This window comes from Mus caroli, chromosome 11, assembly GCF_900094665.2.
Source record: "Mus caroli chromosome 11, CAROLI_EIJ_v1.1, whole genome shotgun sequence".
NCBI classification, from domain to species: Eukaryota; Metazoa; Chordata; class Mammalia; order Rodentia; family Muridae; genus Mus; species Mus caroli.
The window spans coordinates 89,787,935-89,811,207 of record NC_034580.1 but is presented as its reverse complement, the minus strand read 5'-3'; the positions used below and the strand labels follow the sequence as shown (position 1 = coordinate 89,811,207).

The 23,273-nt window shown below is 38.8% G+C and overlaps 1 protein-coding gene across 14 annotated transcripts in view; it reads right to left on the bottom strand.

Moving 5' to 3' along the window:
- Spag9 (sperm associated antigen 9) overlaps positions 1-23,273 on the bottom strand; it is a 129,084-nt gene that overhangs the window by 36,797 nt on the left and 69,014 nt on the right. For 7 of the 14 annotated variants that reach the window (XM_029483614.1, XM_029483616.1, XM_029483617.1 and 4 more), the window contains 8 exons: positions 18,245-18,452; positions 17,311-17,410; positions 14,684-14,805; positions 7,644-7,655; positions 5,442-5,499; positions 3,943-4,095; positions 2,798-2,849; positions 699-829 (listed from right to left, as the gene is read on the bottom strand). In XM_029483614.1, the coding sequence (XP_029339474.1) occupies positions 699-829; positions 2,798-2,849; positions 3,943-4,095; positions 5,442-5,499; positions 7,644-7,655; positions 14,684-14,805; positions 17,311-17,410; positions 18,245-18,452 (836 nt within the window). The remainder of the gene's footprint in view (positions 1-698; positions 830-2,797; positions 2,850-3,942; positions 4,096-5,441; positions 5,500-7,643; positions 7,656-14,683; positions 14,806-17,310; positions 17,411-18,244; positions 18,453-23,273) is intronic. The other 7 variants (XM_029483615.1, XM_021175540.2, XM_021175541.2 and 4 more) reach the window with 1 other exon arrangement.

Genomic DNA, 23,273 nt, shown 5'->3' with positions numbered 1-23,273 from the left:
ATTTCTGAGTTCAAGGCCAGCTTGGTCTACAAAGTGAGTTCCAGGACAGCCAGGGCTACACAGAGAAACCCTGACGAGAAAAACCAAAACCAAAAAAAAAAAAAAAAAAAAAGAAGTCAGCGTGATTGCAAAGAGTGATTGCTAGAGGCTAACAGTATGGAGAGTGAATAGCAGGAGATCTATTATATCTATAATAGCTGGAGATCTATGGACTATACTGCCTTGTATGCACACACTGGCACTTAACTCCATGAGTATGAACCATTAAAACATAGTAATGATAAAAACACAGATTTGATTGACTGAAAGATGCCAAAGGAACATATATTTTACATGAAGAGAAAGAAAGGTGCAGTCAAATAAGTATATTTAATAGGAAGATACTATATATATTTTCATATACTGCATGTGAAATTGACATTGAGAATATTATTTCCTTTTTTTTTTTTTTTTTGGAAAAATGACCATTATTCCTAAGTGACAACAATTATCTCTTACAAGTTATGAGATTATCCTCTAAGGCCCAGTACTATCTCAGACACCTAAAGCTGTGGGACATCCCCGATCTTGTTCTATTATTAATCTAAATGTTAACTGAGGTTTCTCCTAGTAAACACTCAGGCAGGGTTTGGCTGGCAGTGAAGAACACATGCATCTAAGGAAACAGCAGGAAGCAACAGAACACTTCTCATACAGACCGGATCATCTCTGTCCATCGCACAGCTTCCTGAAGCTCCATCAGCCTCTCTTTGTACTGGTTTCTCTCCATGAGAACTCGGGCCATTTCTACTCTGGTAAACCGCTTCCTCTGGGCTGTAGGAATGTCACTCTATAACAAGAGGATAGCAAATCACTCTGGGAATTTACATGTGATTTGGTATTAAGACTCACACTTAAACCAAATCTGAAGTTTTTAAGCATTTCTTTATTTCGAACTCAATGACTTTAAAAGAATTAAGTCAGAATTATTGCTAGAGAATAGGATATGAACATGGAAGATAGACAGAAATAAGTCTCCAAAAAGCATGCCCAAGTTAACTTCCTTCTCCTGCTGATTTCTCAGCTTTCTTCTGGGGAAGCAGGTAGGTTTAATAATAGGGTTTTGCTTTGTTCAGAGAAGCATGTATATTTTAGATCAACACTGAAATCATAGAACAGTGAGACAGAAGCTTTGCTCAAACCTTAGCAGTCTTCCTACTTTGTCCTCCTGCCTCAGAATTTAGCCCACCTCTTCAAACAAAAGTCATCCACAAATAACAAAAGACTTGAATTCTACTGGGTAGTGGATGGTAGCACAGGCCTTTAATACCTGGGCTAGGGAGGCAGAAGCCTGGTCTATAGAGCTAATTGAAAGATAACCAAGGCTTCAAAGAAATCCTGTCTCAAAAAGCAAAAAAGTAAACAACAACAACAACAAAAAAGGCAACACAGTAATACCCCCTCATGAGTAGGTATAAAAAACAAAACAAAACAAAAAAACCCAAACTCCAAAAATCTACAAGTCTCCATTCCAGAAGGCTTGTACTATTATGTTCTATGTTTTGTTGTTAAGACAGAAACCTAAGTACAAGTTGAAGTAGAAACCACAGAACAATGCTACTTGCTGGCCTGCTCTCTTGCCCATGCTTGGTAAACTTTCTTATAGTGCCAGAATCATCTGCATAGGGATGGTACTGCCCATAATAGGCTTGGCTCTCCTTTATCAACTGGCAATTAAGACAATCCCTCAGTCATGTCACAGACCAGCCCACTGAAGACAATCACTCAAGTGAGATTCTTTTTTTTTTTTTGAGGTGACTGATTGTAGTCTGAGAAAAGGGTGACAGTTCATGATAATTAGAACAATGTGTACGTATTTACATGATGAAATTATTTTTTTTTACTTAAACGATAACAGATCATGACTTCCTCTGGGGTGGAGAATATATTTGGCAATATTCTAGGTTTTTTAAAAATTACATTTACATGTATTATTTATTTTGTCTATGTGTTTTGTGTGTGATACATATTTATGTATGTATGTGTCTGGATGCATGCATTCTGAAACACACATGGAGGACAGAAGACAACTTGTGGGAGTGTGTTCTCTCTTTCTACTATGTGGTCCTGGGGATTGAACTCAGGTCATCAAGCTTGGTAATAAGTACCTTTACATGCTGGGCCATCTTGCAAGCCCATCTAAATAATTTAATTAATTGTTTTATTAATTAAGGATCAGCACACATGTGGCACACAAACAGGCAGACAAAACCCACAAAATTAATTAATTAATTTGTGTGTGTGTGTGCACATGCGCCCCCCCCCCATCCTGTCTGGGCTGCCTAACAAAACCTTACCTTATAAAAATTAGAAGCCAGGCATGGTGGTGCACACCTTTAATCCCAGAACTTGGGAGGCAGAGGCAGGTGGAATTCTGAGTTGGAGGTCAGACTGGTCTACAAAGTGAGTTCCAGGACAGCCAGGGCTACACAGAGAAACCCTGTCTCGAAAAAAACCAAAACCAAACCAAAACAAAACAAAAAAATTAAACATAATAGCATGCTAACACAGGTCAGAGTACTGAACCACTGAGAAAAAGTGAGCGTGTAGCATTAGAAAATACAGCATGTGGATACCGTATGGAAGCATGGGCCAGCTTAGTCATGGCCCAGAAACATGTCTTCTTTTAAAGGCATGCATCTATCTATCTATCCATCTATCTATCTATCTTTTACTTTATTTCTAAAATAAGTATTAGTAAGGTAATCCCAAAATATCAAAAAACTATAAGAAAAACAGTCCCCAATCATAAACTTACATCATCATCGTCTTTTGCTTTTTGCCTTGCATCTTCAGCTTCTGCACGAGCTCTAGTAGGAAAAAAAAATATTATTACAACAAAATTCATCTCCAAAAATAATGAAAGAATAGGTAAATCGTTTTATTTACCACTAAAAGATTACGTTTCTTTTGCCCAAAGGGTAGCAGACTGCTGCCTTCAACTTGGAAAACTGTTATCACTTCTTGAGAGGTGGAAGACAGAGGACAGGTGTCAAAGCCATTCTCTGCTACACTCAGTGAATTAGAAGCCAGTCTGTGTCACATAAGGCTATCTCAGGAACAGAAAGCAACAACAAAAGCAAGCTACATGGAGGAAAATAATACATTTTTTTAAAAAAATTGAAGATTTAAGGATTCTTGTTTGTTTTTTAAAGATTTGTTTATATTGGTGTGTGAGCATGTGAGTGTGCACCAGGCAGTTGTGAGATGACTAATGTGGATGTTAGAGACTGAACTTAGGTCCTCTGGAAGAGTAGCAAGTGCTCTTAAACCTGAGCACTCTCTCTAGTCCTAAAGATTTTTTTTGTTTTTGTTTTAAGATTTACCTTATCCTCTTTGTGTGTGTGTGTGTGTGTGCGTGTGTGTGTGTGTGCGCGTGTGTGTGTGTGTGTGTGTGCATGTGCATACAAGTGCATGCTTGAAAAGGTCAAAAAGAGGTGTAGCTCCCCTGAACCTGGAGTTACAGACAGGTCCTCTGGAAAAGCAAGCAAGGAAGTGTTTCTTACTGCTCAGCCATCTCTTCAGCCCACAGTTATAACTTTTGACACCAAGATGGAAAGGAAAAAGTAAAAGAAAACAAAACAAAACATAAAACAGGACTTTTTGGTTAAGAGATTGGTAAACAAAGAGGGAGGCCAGCTCATAGCAGAGTCAACTAAATGGCTGAGACCCTTTACTCTCTTCAGGTAGCTCTTGGTCATTCCTGGTTTGAGTGTGCTGAAGGTCTCAGTCTCAGGGTTATACCTATAATTCTTGTGGCACCCTGGCAAGGCGTTTAGTTCAGAGCAGGAGTGTATCCCAAGGTAGCTATGACCACAGCCCCGTAGATGCAGATGGCAAACAGCCTCAAGCTGTGGTGTCACAGGCCGCACAGCCCGGCTTCCAACAACTGCTGACACTCACTTCCTGAGCTCTTCCTCCAGCTCTCTGTTCTTCTCCTCCAGCTTCAGCTTGGCTTGTTTCACAGCCGCCAGCTCTCCTTGCAGCACATCTTTCTCACAGGTCAGCTCATCCACTTTTGCTATTAAGTCATTCTTCACTACATTCAAAGCATTTCTAAAAGATACATATTTCAAGTGCATCATTACAAATGCCCTTCCAAATCATAAAACTAAACTATGCGCTACAATATATTCTTCCTATTGTTTTCATAGAGAAAAGTCATAAAATCATAGTTTAATGTTTGCTCTTCATACTTGCCAACCTAATAATACAAGATATACCACTAATAAAAAAAAAATCAGTATTATTTTTCAGTGTAAAGAGGCAGGAATGTCTCCCGGCTTTCCTGGCTGGCAGATGAATGAGCAGCCTTTTAGATTGCATGCAGGTACTGTTGGAGCACTGAGTGTGCACTCTGGACTACTTTGACAGAAGCAGGTTTTTGAATGTAACAAGATAAGTCAACTTGAGTTGTAATACATTTTGGGGAATGAGTTCACTACAAATTGTGACTGTAAACATTGTACTGTAAATGTTTTGTAGTTTTCCCCAATAAAATTTTTTGGGAAAAAAAAATCAGTATTAAGAGAGATTAAACTTAAAAAACAGCTTTCTAGTCAGGTAGTAGTGGCACACGCCTTTAATCCCAGCACTTGGGATGTAGAGGCAGGCGGATTTCTGAGTTCGAGGCCAGCCTAGTCTACAGAGTAAGTTCCAGGACAATCAGGGCTACACAGAGAAATCCAACGCTGAAAACCAAAAACAAAGAGAAAAAAAAAAACCAGCAAAGGTATTATTCAACAATATAGTCAAATTCTCTTTGTTGTTGCCGTCAGTAATTCCTGAGAATGTAGTTTAAATTAGAAATAAGCTGAAAAGAAAAAGTATGAGATACAGTACATGTTGGGTGTGACCTCATTTACAGGCAGTGGTGTGTTGTGTGGACAGGCATGGTTGTTCCAAAACTGCTCTGCCAGAGCAAACTGACAAGTAGACCCTCTACGTATCTTCATATAACAAATGACCTGTCCTCTTAAGTACGCCAACATGCTACTTGAGTGCCGTAAGGCTCCACAAACTACTCCAAAATATAAAACTAAGAAGAATAGCTCTACAGAATCGGCAGGGTAGAAGGCAAAAACATTCATGCAGAAATGTAAAAAACCCCCAAAGAAAAGAAAATAAGAAAATGACACATCTTAGAGGGGAAAAGAGGTGCATGATACATCCAGAATGTCGATACCTGTGTGGTGGGAAAGAAATAAAAACTAAATTACAAAAATTCCAGAGCAATAAAACCTATCAGGGCAATAAAGTGTCCATTACCTGCATCTCTGTGTGCACAGGTGCTGAGAAGAGAAGGACAGCACAGTGCCTGCCATGTCAAATGAGTAGGAAAAAACTGGCGTGGACAGAGGGAACTCCTAAGTTTTTATCCTGTGTTAGCCTTTCATACTTACTTGGTTTCCAGCAGCTGTGTGTTCTCTAGTATGAGATTCTCCACTTCACGACCCATTCCTATCAAAAGAAAAATGATAAAAACCTTGAAAATAAATTTATCAAAAATTACATAGGAGCTATGGTCCTAAGATCTATTATTTTTGGCTTTTCTTTGTCTACTTCATTTGATGTATTTACTGAATGGACTATGAAATTATAAATAACTAGTCATCCCAGACCAAAGCTGAGGATTTGGTTAGCTAAATCTCTTTGCTGCTCTGTGTTTTTTAGATGGATCTTGCTGTGCTGCTCTGTTACACTGCTCAGACTGTCTCAGTCTCCTCGGCTCAAGTCATCTTCTGTCCTCGGCTTCCCAACAGCTGCTGGTGTTGATGCAAGCCCCAGTCCCCAGCTCTTCTTGGCCAATTCTTTACAGTTCTTTTGTTTTCATAGAAAATATTTCAGGAGGATCAACATTTTTCTGCCAGATAGTCTTAAGAAGTATTATTATTTAGGGAAAAAATGAACATTGGTAGGGCTCAAAATTATTTCTAAATCATAGGTGCTATGTAGGCTTCTGCCTAAAAACTTAGATAGATGACTAATAAAAGATAAGCAGAAAGAAGTAAGGCTGAAGACAGAACCCCAATGCAGATGAAACCTTACCAAAGAAATTATGGTCTTAAAGCCCATGCATTCCATGTAAAGCAAAAACAAAGAACAAGAAATGTTTTATGTAAGAAACAGCATGAAAACATATTATTAATCTATAAAGTTTTATGCATGATAGAAAAACATCTAGACGCACAAATGTTATGACTCAATGCATGATGATGTGCAAAACGCAGAAATAAAGATGATCTCCTTCTCTCACAAAGATGCTCTCTGATATACTTAAAAATGCTTCACCAATTCTTTTTTTTTTTTTTTAAGATTTATTTATTTTATGTGAGTACACTGTAGCTGTCTTCAGACACTCCAGAAGAGGGCGTCAGATCCCATTACAGATGGTTGTGAGCCACCATGTGGTTGCTGGGAACTGAACGCAGGACGTCTGGAAGAGCAGTCAGTGCTCTAAACAGCTGAGCTATCTCTCTCTCTAGCCCACTTCACCAATTCTTCCTCACAATAGATTGAATTTAATTACAATGAAAACTCCAAGTCAACACTACAAAGTGCCACACATAAAATAATAATTTTCAGTTGTTACTTTATAGAACTGTGCTTAATATTAAATAAATAGTACAAGATATATAAGTATTTAGTGTAAGATCCAATATAGTCATCTTTCAGAAAAATAACGCTGTTTGCTTTTCATAAGAGATTGAAGAAATAAAACAGTTCATTGAAGAATAGGGGAGACAAACAAAACAGAACAAAACAAAACAAAACAGAAAATGAACAGCCCCAGCAGAACAACCCCAAGAACTCCCTATGCACTCGACCCAAAAGTCATGGGATAATGCTGGAGAATGACACAATATTTATAATTCAGGAAAATAAAAAAAATATATATTTCTAAAGTTAATTACTGTTGGGCAGTGGTGGTGCACATCTTTAATCCCACTCAAGAGAGAGAGGCAGGAAGATCTCTGAGTTTGACGTCAGGCTGGTCTACGGTGAGTTCCAGGACAGCTAGGGCTACATAGTCTGTCCTGAAAACCATATCCCCTCCCCAACCAAAAAAAAAAAAAAAGAAAAGAAAAGAAAAAAGAAAAAAAGGAAGTTTATGAGGTTAATGTTTTTTAATATTCTTAATAATTTTTAAATTATTTGAAACAAAACCAACTTGGAATGTTAAAAAAATTAATGCTGACATATGGATTCTTATTTTGTGTGTATTATAATTTTTCAAATATTCTCAAACATCACAAATAGCACAAAAAATCATATTTTATTCACCACAAACTGGGGTAGTGAACCTGAAAGTTTCCAAATTCTATCTCCAAAATGAATTTTCCTTAAATACTAGTGCTAACTTTTTAGTAAAGGTATAGAGACAAAAGAAATATAGCTCAGATTTGCTCAAAATGCTTATATAACAACTGTAACAAACTCTCAAACATTTAGAGCAGCAATAAAAGCTAAAAACCTATGCAAAGAAAAATGGTCAGGCAGGAGACAAAAAACAAAATATGATGAGAAAGCATCAAATGAGAGCAGCAGCCAAGAACACCTAGCTTAGAAAGCAGTAATGGGAAAGTATTTAAAAACATACACACCAGAATATTCCCCTGGGTTAGCAGCCCAAGAGAAAAAGGAATAAGAAACTCAATTAGATTGTTTTTAGGAAGCAAGAATTAAACCCATTTACTTTAAGATGAGAAATATCTAAATATCTAAATAAGAACTTGAATCAATATAGAAAAACATCAACTATATATAAAAAGTATAAATATTATAAAGGAAAAAGTGGATATTCCTGAGAACATATCTTATAACTACAAAAGTATAACTTAAACTTATACACACTCAATGAAGAATTCTCTTAAAATGTAGTGTATAAGTAGGATTATCCAAAATAATTTTGAAATATACCAATAAAAGTAATTAATTATATGAAAAATACTGCTTGAAGTGACCTATCTCTATTCAAGAGTTAAAGTCTAAATAATATAAAATACACATAAATTTTGCCTACAAAAATAAGCAAAAACCAAGGAAAAACCCAAACTCTTCTGCAGTTTTTATTTAAGACTGTTAAGCAGGCCACAGAAGGTCACACACACATATGACATCTGAGTTATCGGCAATTCCGTGAGATGGAATGCTGCCTGTGTCATCTTACCCACAAGTATACATTCTTACAGAGGTGCACACTCTAAAGAACTCTATTCAAAAGGTAAACCACAGATTTTAAAGTGAAACAAAACTGTCAGGACAACTTCACAATCCCATTCATTCACTTAAATGTTGTGCTGTGCTAAATACGCAACAGCAGGGAAAAAAGACACAGCTGAACCCAACACAGCGGACTAGTCTATCCAGGGAGAGAAGTGCAGACAACAGGGGAGCGTAAGGAATAGCATCATGAAATTCACTGCTGTGGACACACACTTCAAGGACAATTATGCTTTAATTGGGGATCAAAAAAGAATTTTTGGAGGACATGCCACTTAAGCAGAGATAAGGAAGATGAATATAAGCAAATATTTAGGAGACAGGACAAATAGGACCTGAAGACTGGTTGTAAGAGAAAAGTGAGAGTCTAGATGGACAGTTCAATGACAGCCAAGATGTTCGCTCACTGACATAGAAGTACTATTAGACGGAGAATCTCAGGGAAAAGACAATGGAGATGATTAAATGAACTCTGCATATCAGATGCAGGCAGATATATGCAAGGGATGTCTGAACTCTGCATGTATGCCCTTTCTTTCTCCTCCATACCCCTCAAGACTTCTCATATCTTAGGGGGGCCTAGTGGTCAGTTTAGAAATAAGAGTCTAGAGTCCTGGACTGAAGTGGGTGGAGTTTACACCCTCACAAAGACATACATGCAATCAAAACACCAATGAACATAAAATTAATTTATATACATATACATGTAAAACCCCGTCTGAAAAAAGCTAGTAACAGGAGTAAATACATCGTTCCACCCCCTCTACAAACCCTCCACCTCGCCCCCCCCCCCAAAAAAAAACCAACCCAAGCAAACCTACAGACGTGTGAAAGAAGAGCAGAGGAAGTGCACCACAGTAAAAGGCAAGTCTGATAGTATGGGAACCCAACAAGGATAGTTTAAGTCAACAGTTTTGTAGAAGTCATGTGAAATATCAGAGGCAACCCCTGAGCACACTGGAAGACTGGAAAGGAACGAGGCAGGTGTGGAGAATGGCAGTGGCAGCACAACAGCGAGCAGAGACTGGAGAGGTCTGTGCAATGCCCTGCTGTATCCAGTATCTAGAAAGGGTTGCAGCAAGTAACAGGTATGTCTCATACAAGAATAGAAAAGCAGGACAAGAACTGGGAGGACAGTGAGCAACAGGAAGCTTCTGGATTGGCAGAAAATAGTTTCTAATTTTAAAAAGGAAGGGACGACTCTCTCTCCTCTCTCCTCTTTTCCTCCTTTTCTCTGTCTGCATGTATTATTCCCTTGTTCTCTCTCCCCACGCCCCTATGGTGACTTCTGTCCTTGAGACCATTGAACTTGCCTGTGAACAGTTTCCCCATAAACCTGCCTTGTTTTACTTTTAAAAAAATAAAAATAAAAGTAGAAAGGAAGGGGCCTGGGCTGGAAAGATTGCTCAGCTCTTAACTGCCAAATTAAATTCCCACCACCCACATGGTGGCTCACAACCATCTGTAATGAGATCTGATGCCCTCTTCTGGTGTGGCTGAAAACAGCGATGGTATACTCACATATATAAAATAAATAAACCTTGAAGAAGAAGAAGAAGAAGAAGAAGAAGAAGGAGGAGGAGGAGGAGGAGGAGGAAGAGGAGGAGGAGGAAGAGGAGGAGGAGGAAGGAGGAGAGGGGGGAGGGGCAGGGAGGGGGGAGGTACCTAAAGCTGGGCATGGTGATTCACACCCACAACCCATGCAGTAAGAGGCTGAAGCAAAAGAATTCCAACAGATCTGAAAACAGGGATTGGGATGGAGGGGTATTCTTAGTAAAAGATAGATAGTGAAGTTGAAGAAATCCACATGAATAAAGAGAAAGAACATCTTGGGAGATAGATAATCAAGTGTATGATTTCCAAGTAATAAAGAGCAGTTACAAAGAAAGCAATTTTAAAAGTGTTATCCAAAATAAGAAAGTTAAATAAGATGATATCAATAAAAAGAAAGGAAAACGAAGCCAGGTGGTGGTGGCATATGCCTTTAATCCTAGCAGAGGCAGGCAGATCTATGAGTTCAAGGCCAGTTGGATTACAGAGTGAGTTCTAGGACAGCCAAGGTTACACAGAGAAACCTGTCTCAAAAACAACAACAACAACAACAAAAAAAAAAAAAAAAAAAGGGAAGGGAAACAGTTGAGGTTATCTCTTTCAATTATTAAAATGCCAATAAAGGTAATCTGCATGTTGAACATATGTACAGTGATTAAAGGAAACTTAATTCTCAACAAAAGCTTGAGAACAAAACCTATCAAAGTGAACGCCATCTAAAGAAACAGAGGACGCACTTGCTCCTCGGCCAGGCAGAGATAGGGAGCTTTTTGGCTGGCACAGACCCACCCTGCTGTGTGAGCTTTATTAGGATCCGTGAACTGCACACTTACCATGTACCCTGAAGACAAACTTGAACTCTGGTTGTTCTGTCTTTACCTCCCAAGTGCTGGGATTATGTGTGCTACTACAGCTGGTTTTAGCAGTGTAGGGATGAGCCCAGGGCTTCTTTATGCTAGGGAAGCACTCTGCTGACTGGACTCCATCCCTGGCCCTCATTTATCATCTTTGATTAAAGAATTTTTGTAGGCTGGGTAGTGGTGGCGCACGCCTTTAGTCCCAGCACCTGAGAAGCAGAGACAGGCGGATTTCTGACTTCGAAGCCAGCCTGGTCTACAGAGTGAGTTCCAGAACAGCCAGGGCTACACAGAGAAACCCTGTCTCGAAAAACAAACCAAAAAACAAACAAACAAACAGAATTTATGTAGGTGTTAAGTCATTCATTTTAATATATTTAAATGTTATAATCTGGAATATTCTAGAGCTATATATGCCAATATCTGCAAAGCAGGAAAGAATAGTGTAAGGTAATCCCTTATTGTCAGCACGGAAAGGAAAACAAAGAATTTTGCTTTTAACTATAATTCTGACTTTCAGAAAATACCTGACTCAACTAAAAGACCACCATTATTTCTACCTACTATGTGGCTTAATCCTTGACAGGAAAAGAAAGTTACATTGTCAGTGACTTCAAATTTTGCCATACTCATTGCTGGGCTTTATAAGGCAATGATCGTACACCATTCATCCTTCTAGGTGCTTCATTCAAAAGGCAATGGCAAAGACATAGTGATAAGTGATTCTGGTGGCTATTACATAATTTTAAGTATCTGTCAAAAACTTAAGATGCTGTGCTCAGCAAGCATGCATTTATCTCCTTCTGTTTACTGAATGTGGATGCCATAGTCAGTGGCCTCAAGCTCTTGCCACTGGGACCTGCCTGCAATGATGGATTACAGCCTCAAATTAATACTTGACAAAGGCAACTTCAAGAGGGAAGAATGTATTTAGGCTCAGAGCTCACTGGATCAGTACTCCCAGTTCTTAAAAAGAGAAGCCTCTATTAGCTGCAGGCGGGAAGGATCCTAACCTGTTAAAGTTATAAGAAGGAACGGTAGAATGTTCCGCCTTAATTGAAACACTTTTATCACCCTTCTAAAGGCTGGGAACAAGGAGGAAGAGGATGGCAAGAATGTAAGGGCTAGAAGACAAGGGAATCTGCTGCAAAAGATGTTGCCTGGACGCGCCATGCCATTTCACTCATGAATTCACTGCAGCTGTGGTTGCCTGAGTGAGACCTTCCATCCCAGAAGAATTACTGGCAGGTAATGGTTGCTGGCTGTGGGAGGTCATTTTGTCAGTGGTATATCTACTGAAAGACAGCCCATGCTCAGACAAGTAACTCACAAAAGACATGGAAGCCGAAAGAGGAGCTTCTTAGAAAGAAGGGTTTCAGTTGAAAGGAGAGGGGACATGAAGAAGGGTAATGAAGTAGAAGTTGTCACAATATACACATCTATGAAACTTTCAAAAATAAAAGGTTCAAGGAAATTATTTTTAAAGAGTCTTATACTCAAAATATAGTGAATTTTATTATGTATAAATTTCAATATGAATTTTTAAAATAAATTTTAAATTTTCCTAGCATTTTTTAAATTTGTCCTTAAATTTGCTGGGGAGTCAAGTTTTCTAGGCCAATCAACTTTTTATTACATTTGTCTTGTATATGTGTGTGTGTGGGCACATGCACATCTGTGTACATATATGTGTGCATGCCATGGTGTGGCAGTGAAGCCAGACAACACCTTGCAGGAGTCCACTCTCTTCTTCCATCATACGGGTCCTGAAATTGAACTCAAGTTTTGGGCAGTGTCTCTGCTCACTGAGCCATCTTGCCATCCCAATCAGCCAAACTTTCAAAGAACTTTCCTATGTGAAACTGAAAATAAAGGTATAAACTTAAATATAAAGTTTCCTCAAGAACTATTCATTCTGAGTCTTGCTCAGAGAATGAATTCGTTTAATTCACCTAAAGTTTTACTAATATTTTAAAGGTGGGAGTCTATGTTTATAAACAGTTAAATCGACAGATTTTTACACCTCAGTTACTAGGTATATGTTTACATAGGACTTTTATGTGGGGAGGCATAGCTTAGGTATATCATCATCATCACCATCATCATTATCATCACCATCATCATCATCATCATCATCATCATGTGTGTGGCTAATGCCCATGGAGGCCAGGAGAGGGCATTAGATCCTGTGGAAGTGGAGTTCCAGATGACTGTGAGCTGCCTTGTAGGTGCTCTAAGAGCAGCCATTTCTTTTACCCACTGGATCATTTCTCCAGCTGTGTAGTTTGTTCGACGCAGGGTCTCACTGTAGATCTCTGACTAGTCTGGAACTAATGACGTACTGCAGGCTGACCTTCAACTCACAGAGACCCCCCTACCTCTGCCTCCTGGGTATCAGAATTAAAGGCATGCACTATCACACTGTTTTTAACTTTTTGAAGTAGGGTCTCCTATGTTGCTCAGGCTGGCCTTTCACAGTTTCCCTCTCTCTACACTCTGAGGGCTGGAATTAGAAGTATGTGCTACTATGCCTGGCTAAACTTATAACAAACTAAAAACAAAACACAATCTTCACAATGTCAAGCACATCACTGGTAATCAATAAATTTAGCATAAATTAATGTAATCAATTCACTGCATACCATATTTACCACACCCAAGAAGCATACATTTTTGAGAACAGTGTAGTCATTTAATATAATGACAGTAATTATTGTTGAATATTCCATGGCTTCAATTTCTACACAGACCTCAACTACAAACAAGATAAGTTAAAGCTAATTCTCATGAACTACAGTCACAGACTTCTTACCGAAAGGAACTTAAGAGATTTACAGGACAGGTTGGAACCAATGTTGATTATTTTATGATTTTGTGTACCATATCATATCTTCTAGAAACTATTCATCTCTAATAATGTTGAGTACAGGCCATCAGAGAAAGCAAGCAAACACACAAAATTTAGAGGAGACTGGGTTTTTTTTCGTGTTTTTCTTTCTTTTTCTCTTTTTTCCCTCCCTCCCTCCCTCCCTCCCTTCCTTCCTTCCTTCCTTCCTTCCTTCCTTCCTTCCTTCCTTCCTTTGCTTCCTTCTTTTCTACCTTCCTTTCTTTCCTTTTCCTTTCTGTGTTTGTTTGTTCTGTTTTTTGAGACACGGTTTCTATATTGCAACTTTGGCTGTCCTGGAACTTACTCTGTAGACCAGGTTGCTTCACAAAGACCTACCTGCCTCCGCCTCCCAAGAGCAGAGATTAAAGGGATGGGTGCACCCCCACCCCCAGCTAAGGCAGGCTGTTTCAGTCAAACCTAACTGAACACTGAAGAGGCTGCTTTACTCTACTAACCCATCTAGCAGACCCCAGAACAGAGGCCAACTCCTTCTGCAATAAAACCACACAAAAGGGCTGATCACTCAGAAAGAGTTGAATACAGTACTCCAGCTCCCCACCCCCACCCCCACCCTGGGCCAGGTATGTGCTCAATGACACAAACTTTTTTGTGTGTTTTTGTTTCTTGGAGAGGGGAACAACACAGCAGCAGTGGCTAGAAATTAGAATATAACCCTAACTCAACACAAACTTTAAAATGACTATTTCCCACAGAGGTAAATTATAAATTTCAAGTGTTAAAATTGCCTAATTAATTAAGGTCAACAGAACTCAGTAAGATTTATATAAGCCAGTTACTATCTGACTACCAATCATATACACAAACACACACCCCCTGCACTGTGTTCTTTATTTGCAGTATCTATTTTTAGAAATATAGCAAATCAATAAACTGTGAATTAAAAGTATAAATTTAAATGTGAATTCATTTTTTGTCATTTCTATATATAAAGATGTTTTCCATTAAAACTCTTATGATGTCAAATAATGTTCTAAGTAATCCCTAAAGCATAATCAATCACCTTGTACCGTCAGGCAGGTGGGGACACTTTAAATGACTGTTCAGTCAGGTCATTAATGACATCTAGTTTAAACAGTATGGTATTTCTCTAGGGGAGCTGTCATACCTAGTAAATCTGCTCCTTCATCCACATCTCCAATAAGGCCCGAGCCAGCTGAAGACAGTTCTTCAAAGAGAGATTCTGTATTGCGATCAAAAGCTTTGTTTTCTATGCCTTTGGTGGGAGTGCTAGGCAACAAAAACAATAAAGCCAAATCAACAAATTATCAAGATTTTCTGACAGTGCATTTTTTTTTAACAAAAATGTATGTTTATTTAAAAACAAATCTAACCAGGGTATTTCTTGGTTAAAAATACAGAATCAAGTTCACATTTGGTTGCTTCTTCCTTCCATCCCTAAACAAATGGTCATGATACCTTCTGTCCCACATGGTCACCCCAAGTAGCTCTTCACGGACTCCTCAGCTAGACCTTGACAGTGTATTTTTAATATAATGATTAAGCAGCATTGGAATTTCTTACTTAAATTTACATTGACTATAAAATATCAATATGAAAAGATTTCTTGGAGAATTTCCAAGATTTTCCCACAGAGAGTACATAGCGCCTCTTCTGTGAAGTCCCAGCAAACACACAGAATAACGGCAGCTACTCTGGCCTGTACAGTACACAGCTAGAGACCTCAAAGCAGACTCTGTATTACCCCAATTTTACAAATAAGGAAACCAAACAGCTTAAGAATCTTGACAAAAATCATTCAGCAATTAGGTGAAAAAGAATTCAAACTGAAGCAATCTTGTTTCAGAATACATGATCTTTTGTTGTCTTATTTTATTTTTAAGACAGGGTTTCATGTCACTCAGGTTGTTCCCAAATTTGCTATATAGTTGAGGATGACCTTGGACTTCTGATCCTCCAGGGACAGGCTTGTGAACTTGACAAAGGTTAAGACCCTCTAAAGAGACACTGTATGTATCAGACTACTGAAACAACAGACCCCAGAGAAATGGGAATTTTCACAGGAATTGCATTCTGGAAAAAGGAAGAGATATTAGCAGACGGGCAACTTGCTGTCCTGAAAGAGACTTCGCACAATTCTAGCCACCTTACAGGATGAGACTGACACCCAGATAATGATGGGTCTACAGTGGGCCAAATCACACTTGTTCCTCTATTTAAACTGTGATCTCACTTCAGGACTACAAAGAAGGTTTTGGGGGCTCCCTGGATCTCTTTGTTCCTCTTCCAAAACTGATTAAAAGACTCAAAGCCATTGTACTTGGGACTCTGCTTTTCGGAAACTCCCACAGAGCCATGTCATAGCATATAATAATGAGCCTCGGTGTCCTGTTTCTCTGTAGAGAAGGCCTGAAACAGCAGAACAAGGTAAACACCAGTCTACATGAGAAAGGAACTAGAAGGCCAAGGCAGAGTCCTGAAAATAGCTAGATTTGGGGTCTGGTCATCCTAAGGATCATACACTTAGGAAACGCAGATCTGTTAATGTTAGTGCTAAGTGCATGGAACACTGAAAAAAGGAAACACGTTTCATGACTTAAGATTCACCAATTCCAGGAAAACACAAAGCATCAAAAGAAAATTTACGGCTAAGTTTGAGAATTTGTATAGACATACTAATGCAAAATATATTCTAATTGAACTAAAATTAAGATATAATGAAAAAAGAGAATGAAAAGATGGATGTTGCCAGGTATAACCCCTAGTCCTGTGGTAACAGAAAAGACTGAGAAGCAAGATTTGAACCCATATAAGTCTTCCTCTGTTAGAGGTTATGCTTATCCTGGGGCCCAAGTATTTTACCATTACTTCATTACTGACTACTCAGTAGGGCTTAATAAATGATACGTGCTCATAACCATTATTTAAAGGTAAATCTGTTGAGGAAACACAAAGCTCAATTCTAATCCATATGTTTTTGGCTAACCTTGATTAAAGCAATACCTAGCCAGTCTTTTGCTCTCATTAGTCAAGCTTTCCATGTAAGATGAGACTAAATCCCCTACTAATGAGACCATCCTAACAGAACATGTTCTCTTCTCCCTCGTCTGTGAAAGAAATAAAGTTTGTTCAAATCTTTACTTCCTCCACTCCTCTTCCTGCTTTCCTCAGGCGCAAGAAGCAACTCTGGCTCTCTGCTCCTCCGTCTTCTATCGAGTGACCGAGTCTGCTCCAGAGCCAGGTGACAACCATTAAGTGCTGGGCTCTGTCATTAAGGGCTCCTCCCTTGTGAGACTAAGGTAAGGTCCTTTGGAAGAGACACTTCTCATACAGCATTAAGCTAGTTTGTTCTTCTGCCTTCTACCACGAGAGGATACTGCATCCTCTTCTGTAAAGGACACAGCAAGAAGGCATTATCTAATAGCCTACACTGGACAGCTGAACTAGCCGGAGTCTTCATCTTGAATGGCCTAGCTTGAGAATTCCGAGAAAACAAATCTCTCTTCTTTATAAACAATGCAGTATTAGTTACTGTTACAGCAACATAGACAAAACCCCATGTGCCCTTATGTCCCAATCCCTAATCCTGCCAGAAGAATGTCCTCCAAAATTTAAAATACAAGTAATGAGCAGATTCTAAGGTAAAAAATCTGAATCACATTAACAGTATTTCTCTAGCACAACATGAACTGATCTTATTTATTCATAAAGAGGATAAAAGTTAGTGAGACTGAGAAAAAGAAAGATAATTACGGAATGTGACAGTCTTAGTACCTTGAGCCTTTATATCCACTGAGGTCTTTGTCCATATCCAATTCAGGAGTGGATTCAATGATTGCTTGAACTTCTGATTTCTCTTCATTTTCGGCAGATTCTAAGGGTAGAATATGATGAAATAAATGCATACATTATATGTATTTATGAAAACTTTTGCCTTTAAGGTTTTAAAACAGCTACTGAATGAACATTTTTAGAAACTCTAGTGGCTGTGTTCTAGGAAATATGAGGTTAGACAATGTCACACACTGAGTTAACAGCCAATCTCCAGAACTTGTAAGTAACCTTACTAGTAAGTATGTGTTTTCATGTGTATTTGTGGGACACACAGTACAACATATTACAGGGACAGATTTTATTCCTATCTAAGGGGGAATGCTAACTGTCCAGGATAGATTACTGCCTGTAATCTCAGCACATGGGAAGTTGGGAAGTAGAGGCAAGAAGGTTCAGGAGCTGAAGGTCACAGGTGGCCACATAGTGAGCTTGAGGCCAGCCTAGGATATTTGATACTATCTCAAAAAAAAAAAAAAAGTGTGTGGTACTGGCATGGTTGTATATGCCTATAGCTCCAGATATTCAGCTAAGGCATGAGGACCACTTAGCTCAAAGCTACAACATAGTGAGACCCTATCATAAGCAAACAAACCTACATAAAGGGATGGAACACGATAGCCTATCATATTAAGGTAAAGGACAGAAAATGGCTACCTTACTGTCTTTAAGCTCTCTTCTTAGCCTCTAAGGGACTCTTTCCAAAACTTTGTGTAAGTTTCATAATTACTTCTTTTAAATTTATTTAAAAATTATACACAGTAGAGCATCTATTTATATATTTAGAGCAGGTAACACCTCTAGAGATGTATTTTCTCACACTTAAATTATGTGGGTTGACTGAATATTTTGCTAGTAAGAACTCGGAGTCACTTACCTGTAGACACATTCCTAGTCTCTTGGGCAACCTGGACTTCTATGTGTTTGCTTATCTCTGACTTATTTGATGTATCTGTGCCTTTTACAAATCCTTCATTATCTTCCTTTGACGGAGTATCAGGAGGAATTGCTGATACATCTGAATTTGCTGTTGAAGCTGGAGTGGTAGCTTTAGATCCACCTTGACTAATATCAGAAAGTTCATCCTACAAATAAAAAGTAATTAAGAAAATTTTAAAGCAAGTAATTTATTCTATGATACCTCAAGTATGAGTTAAGAAATAAACTTGTCCAAGTTGTATTAAGAGTCAGAGGGAGAAAGGAAGAGTCACTGATAGTAGACTATACAGTAGTAAGTACGATGTAAAGAAATCCGACTAAGCCAGTGAGATGCTTACTGCAGTTGTTCTCAATCTATGGGCCACAACCCCTCTGGGGTCAAAGGATTGTTTCACAGGGGTCACATATCAAGACCTTGCATTATATATTATGATTCATTTTTTTTAAAGATTTATTTTATGAGTACAATGTAGCTTTCTTCAGACACACCAGAAGAGGGCATTAGATTCCATTACAGATGGTTGTGAGCCAGTATGTGGTTGCTGGGAATTAAACTCAGGACCTCTGGAAGAGCAGTCAGTGCTCTTAACTGCTAAGTCATCTCTCCAGCCCTACATTATGATTCTTAATAGCAGCAAAGTCATACTTATGAAGCAGCAACAAAAAAAATTTTATGATTGGGGATCACTACAACATGAGAAACTGTATTAAAGGGCCACAGCATTAGGAAGTTGAGAACCATTGGCTTAGTGGACTTAAGTGCTTAATGTGTAAATAAGCTTGACCACCTCAGTTCCACCTCTGGTACAAAAGCCAAGGTAGAAAAATAGAACTGACTCTAAAGTCACACATATACACTGGTACACACTGTGGCATGTGTGTACCTCCACACAGACATCATGTACACTTTTTTCTCAGACAAGCATGAAAATTTGCTTTTCTTCTTAGTTTTTAGAGAGAAGGTCTCTCTGTTTAACCTTGGCTGTCCTGGAATTCACTCTTATAAATGAGGCAGAATCCCCTGCCTCTGCCACCCAAGTGCTGGGATTAAAGGTGTGTGGCACTACTGCCCAGCTGAGATTTTTCTAGATAGAAAATTTGAAATAAGGAAATTATTTATATATATATCAGTGCTTGGGTAACACACATGAAACCCTAGACCATACATAATTTGGGTGTACCAAAATGAGAGAGAACAAGCTACTTCTATTAAATTCATATAACAAAAGACTATGCAACACTTAAAAATTGTGTTGTAGCCAGGCAGTGGTGGCGCACACCTTTCGGGAGGCAGAGGCAGGTGGATTTCTGAGTTCAAGGCCAGCCTGGTCTACAGAGTGAGTTCCAGGACAGCCAGGGCTACACAGAGAAACCCTGTCTGGAAAACAAAAAAACACCTTCCTCCTCTCTCCACATGTTCATGGCCGGCCTCTACTTCTCTACTCTCTCCCTCTCTCTGCCTTTCTCTGCCTCTACTACCCTCTTAACTCCACTCCCCTTTCCCTGAATAAACTGTATTCTATACTATTACAAAAAACGTAAAACAAAACAAAACCAGAACAAAACAAAAATTGTGTTGTAGTATCTAAGTACAGTATTGCTCATGCCTGCAATCATGCAACTCAAGAGACTGGGCCTAAGTCACACATGTCTCAAATAGAGAGGGGAGAAGAAAGGAGAGGGAAGACGGGGAGTAGAAAGAGAAAGAGAAAAAGGGAGAGGGAGAGCCCTGTGCTGTAGGGCTGGAGTATAGCTTGGTGCCAGAAAGCTTGCCTAAGATGTAGAATATTTTCAATTCAATTCCCAGCAACACCAAAAACAAAGTTAAAAATAGTGCATATATTAAGTCTGAAGGTTGTCTTGTTATTTTAGGGGTGTGTGTGTTCTCTTCATTGCTTGATTTTTCATTTTAGTTTTTTGAGACATGGATTCACTCTATAATGCCAGCTGCCTGATTCTATATCGCTTAGGCAGGCCTCAAACTTGGGATAGTCCTCTTAACTCAGCCACCAGAATGCTGTTATTTTAAGAATCGGGGATGATACCCAACCCCCAAGATTTTTTTTTAAAGCATGTAGAAAGATTTGAGGTGGCATATAATTTTCCTTGCTTATGATACCTTGTTATTCTTTCCAAATTTCTTAGTGATGAGTGTTACTTTTATGACAAAGGAAAGGAAAGGAGGGTTAAATTCTAAGCAAATGTAAACCACTCCTTCTTCTTAGTAACTCTAGACTATGCACACTTTATTAAACTGTTAGATCACATGTAATAAAATTAGCTAAATTGTGCTAATAATTTTCTTCTGTGGATCTCAAGTGCAGGACTCATTTCTAATGAAACAAATGAAAGGAACAAATAAATTCTCCCCATTCCCTCCCACCTACCCAAACTAAAAAAATCCCTAATTCCTTGGGATGGTGACTGGCACCTGACATGAAAGCATCTGACAGGTTTACCAAGTCAAGTACATCAGCTGGCTGGAAGGAGTCAGGGAAACTGACTGTCATGTGTCTGGATCCAGATACAGCATGTGGTGGTTTGAACACGTTTGGCCCCCATAGACTCCTGTGTTTGAATGCTTGGCCCACAAAGAATGACACTACTAGGAGGTATGCTCTTGTTTAAATAGGTGTGGTCTTGTTGAAGGTTGTATATCACTGTAGGGGATGGCTTTGGGATCCTATGCTCAAGTTCTGCCCAGTGCTGAATAGATTTTCCTCCTGGCTGACTGCAGAAAAGACAGTCTCCTTCTGTTGCCTTTGGATGAAGATGTACAGCTCTTACTCCAGCACCATGCCTGTCTGCACAGTGCTATGCTTCTTGCTATGACGATAATGAACTGAACCTCTGAAACTGCAAGCCTGCCCCAATTAGATGTTTGCCTTTATAAGAGTTGCCTTGGTCATAGTGTCTCTTCACAGCAATGGAAACCCAAACTAAGACACAGCACGGGCTGGAGAGATGGCTCAGGGTTTAAGAGCACTGACTGTTCTTCCAGAAGTCCTGAGTTCAATTCCCAGCAACCACATGGGTGGCTCACAACCATCTGTAATGGGATCCAATGCCCTCTTCTGGTATGTCAGAAGATAGTAACACTGTACTCACATACATAAAATAAATACATCTTAAAAAAAAAAAGACACAGCACAAAAAATATGAACTACCGTCATCATAGCATGAAGTCTTTGTCTTCGCTTTGATGTACACTCCATCCAAAAAATATCTATTTAACTTATGTTAAAGGTTTAAAATGTAATACATCTTTTAAAAATGTAATAATCTGCGTTCCTAATGGAGGCCCTCAAACTAAGACTGTAGATTCAAAAAGCTCTACAGCTGTGGTTTTCAACTTTCCTAGTGCTGTGACCCTCTAATACAGTTCCTCATGCTGTAGTGACTCCCACCCATGAAATTATTTTCATTGATATTTCATTACTATAATTTTGCTACTAATGTTATGAATTGTAATATCTGAGATGCAGGATATCTGATATGTGACTCCTGTGAAAGAGTCATTTGACCCTTTAAAGGGGTGGTGACCAAGATCAAGAATCACTGCTCTAGAGAAGTCTTAACCAAGTTCATCAGAAAAAAAAGATTAAATAGTTCAAGTTATTTGAGAAAAGAAAATCAAGATGAGGGATTGGATTTTTCCCTTTCTTATTCATCTAGCTACTAAAACCACCAGCTCAAATGTCTGATTATTTTCATTTAAGATTTCTCTACTTAATAAGCATTCACAATATAAGCAGTTTGGCAAAAATCCACCCTCAAAGTACATTTGTGCACCTGAAAGCATGGAATCAAAGAACTAGGGCAGAGGCAAACCTAAAAGGAAGGAGCGTGACACGTCAGGGTGCAGGGGAGTAACAGATTAAACCACCTGAGAAGAAAACAACACCAAGTTGCCCTGGGCTACCCAATAACCTGAGATCTGTAACTTCCACTTCATACTTTTGCCACATAAGAATATTTTGCACTCTTTAAAATAGCTCACTGTGTGGGCTTCACTTCTCTGTCGCTGGATCTCAGAGACGCAGCATGAGCTCCAGTAAGGCTTTTGCTATAAATCTGAGGGGAAACATTTTCAAAGTAACCTATTTTTCTTGGGCTTCAGTACTTGGATGATGCAGCAGAGAGAGCCTCCTGCTCTCTGTGATGGAGTGCTGGGATCACAGGAGAGCTATCATATCCAACCCTAGAGCTTTCCATTGGCAAGACAAAATTCTGAGAAGCTTTCTATTATTATAAACATATCTAACAATATACATAAAGTCACATACTTAACATGAAAGTTGGGATGGTGGCTCATACTAGAAAGCTGAGGCAGGCAGGATCATTATGAACTTAAGGTCAGCTTCAACTACCGAGAAAGACCTTGCCTCAAAACTAAAAATACAAAGCAGGCAGATATCCTTGTGTTTGAGGTCAAATTGGTCAACAAAGCAAGTTCCAGGCTGGGAAAGGCTACACAAATGAGACCTTGTCTCAATAAACAAACAAACAAATAAATGTTATTTTATTTTTATCATGAAGCCAAAAATGGTCATTACTGTTGTCTCATTTAGGGACCAGAAAGGGCTACACAATGAGACCTTGTCCCGACAAACAAACAAACAAACATATGTTATGTTATATTATATTATTTTTATCATGAAATCAAAAAATTGGCCATTACTGTTGGTCCCATTTAGGGTATCAGAGTAAAAGTAGTCTGATTTCTGTGACATTTCTTACTGGATTTTTTTAAAATCAGATTAATAAAATCCAAAAAAAAAAATATTAATAAAATCCTAGAAACTAGAGAGATGGCTCAGTGGTATTGTCTATTCTTCCAGGGGATACAGGTTCAATTCCCAGCACTACATGGCAGGTCACAGTCATCTGTAAGTCTAGCTCCAGAGGCTCCAATGGGCACCAGACCACATGTGCTGCATTGATATGCATACAGGCAAAATACATAT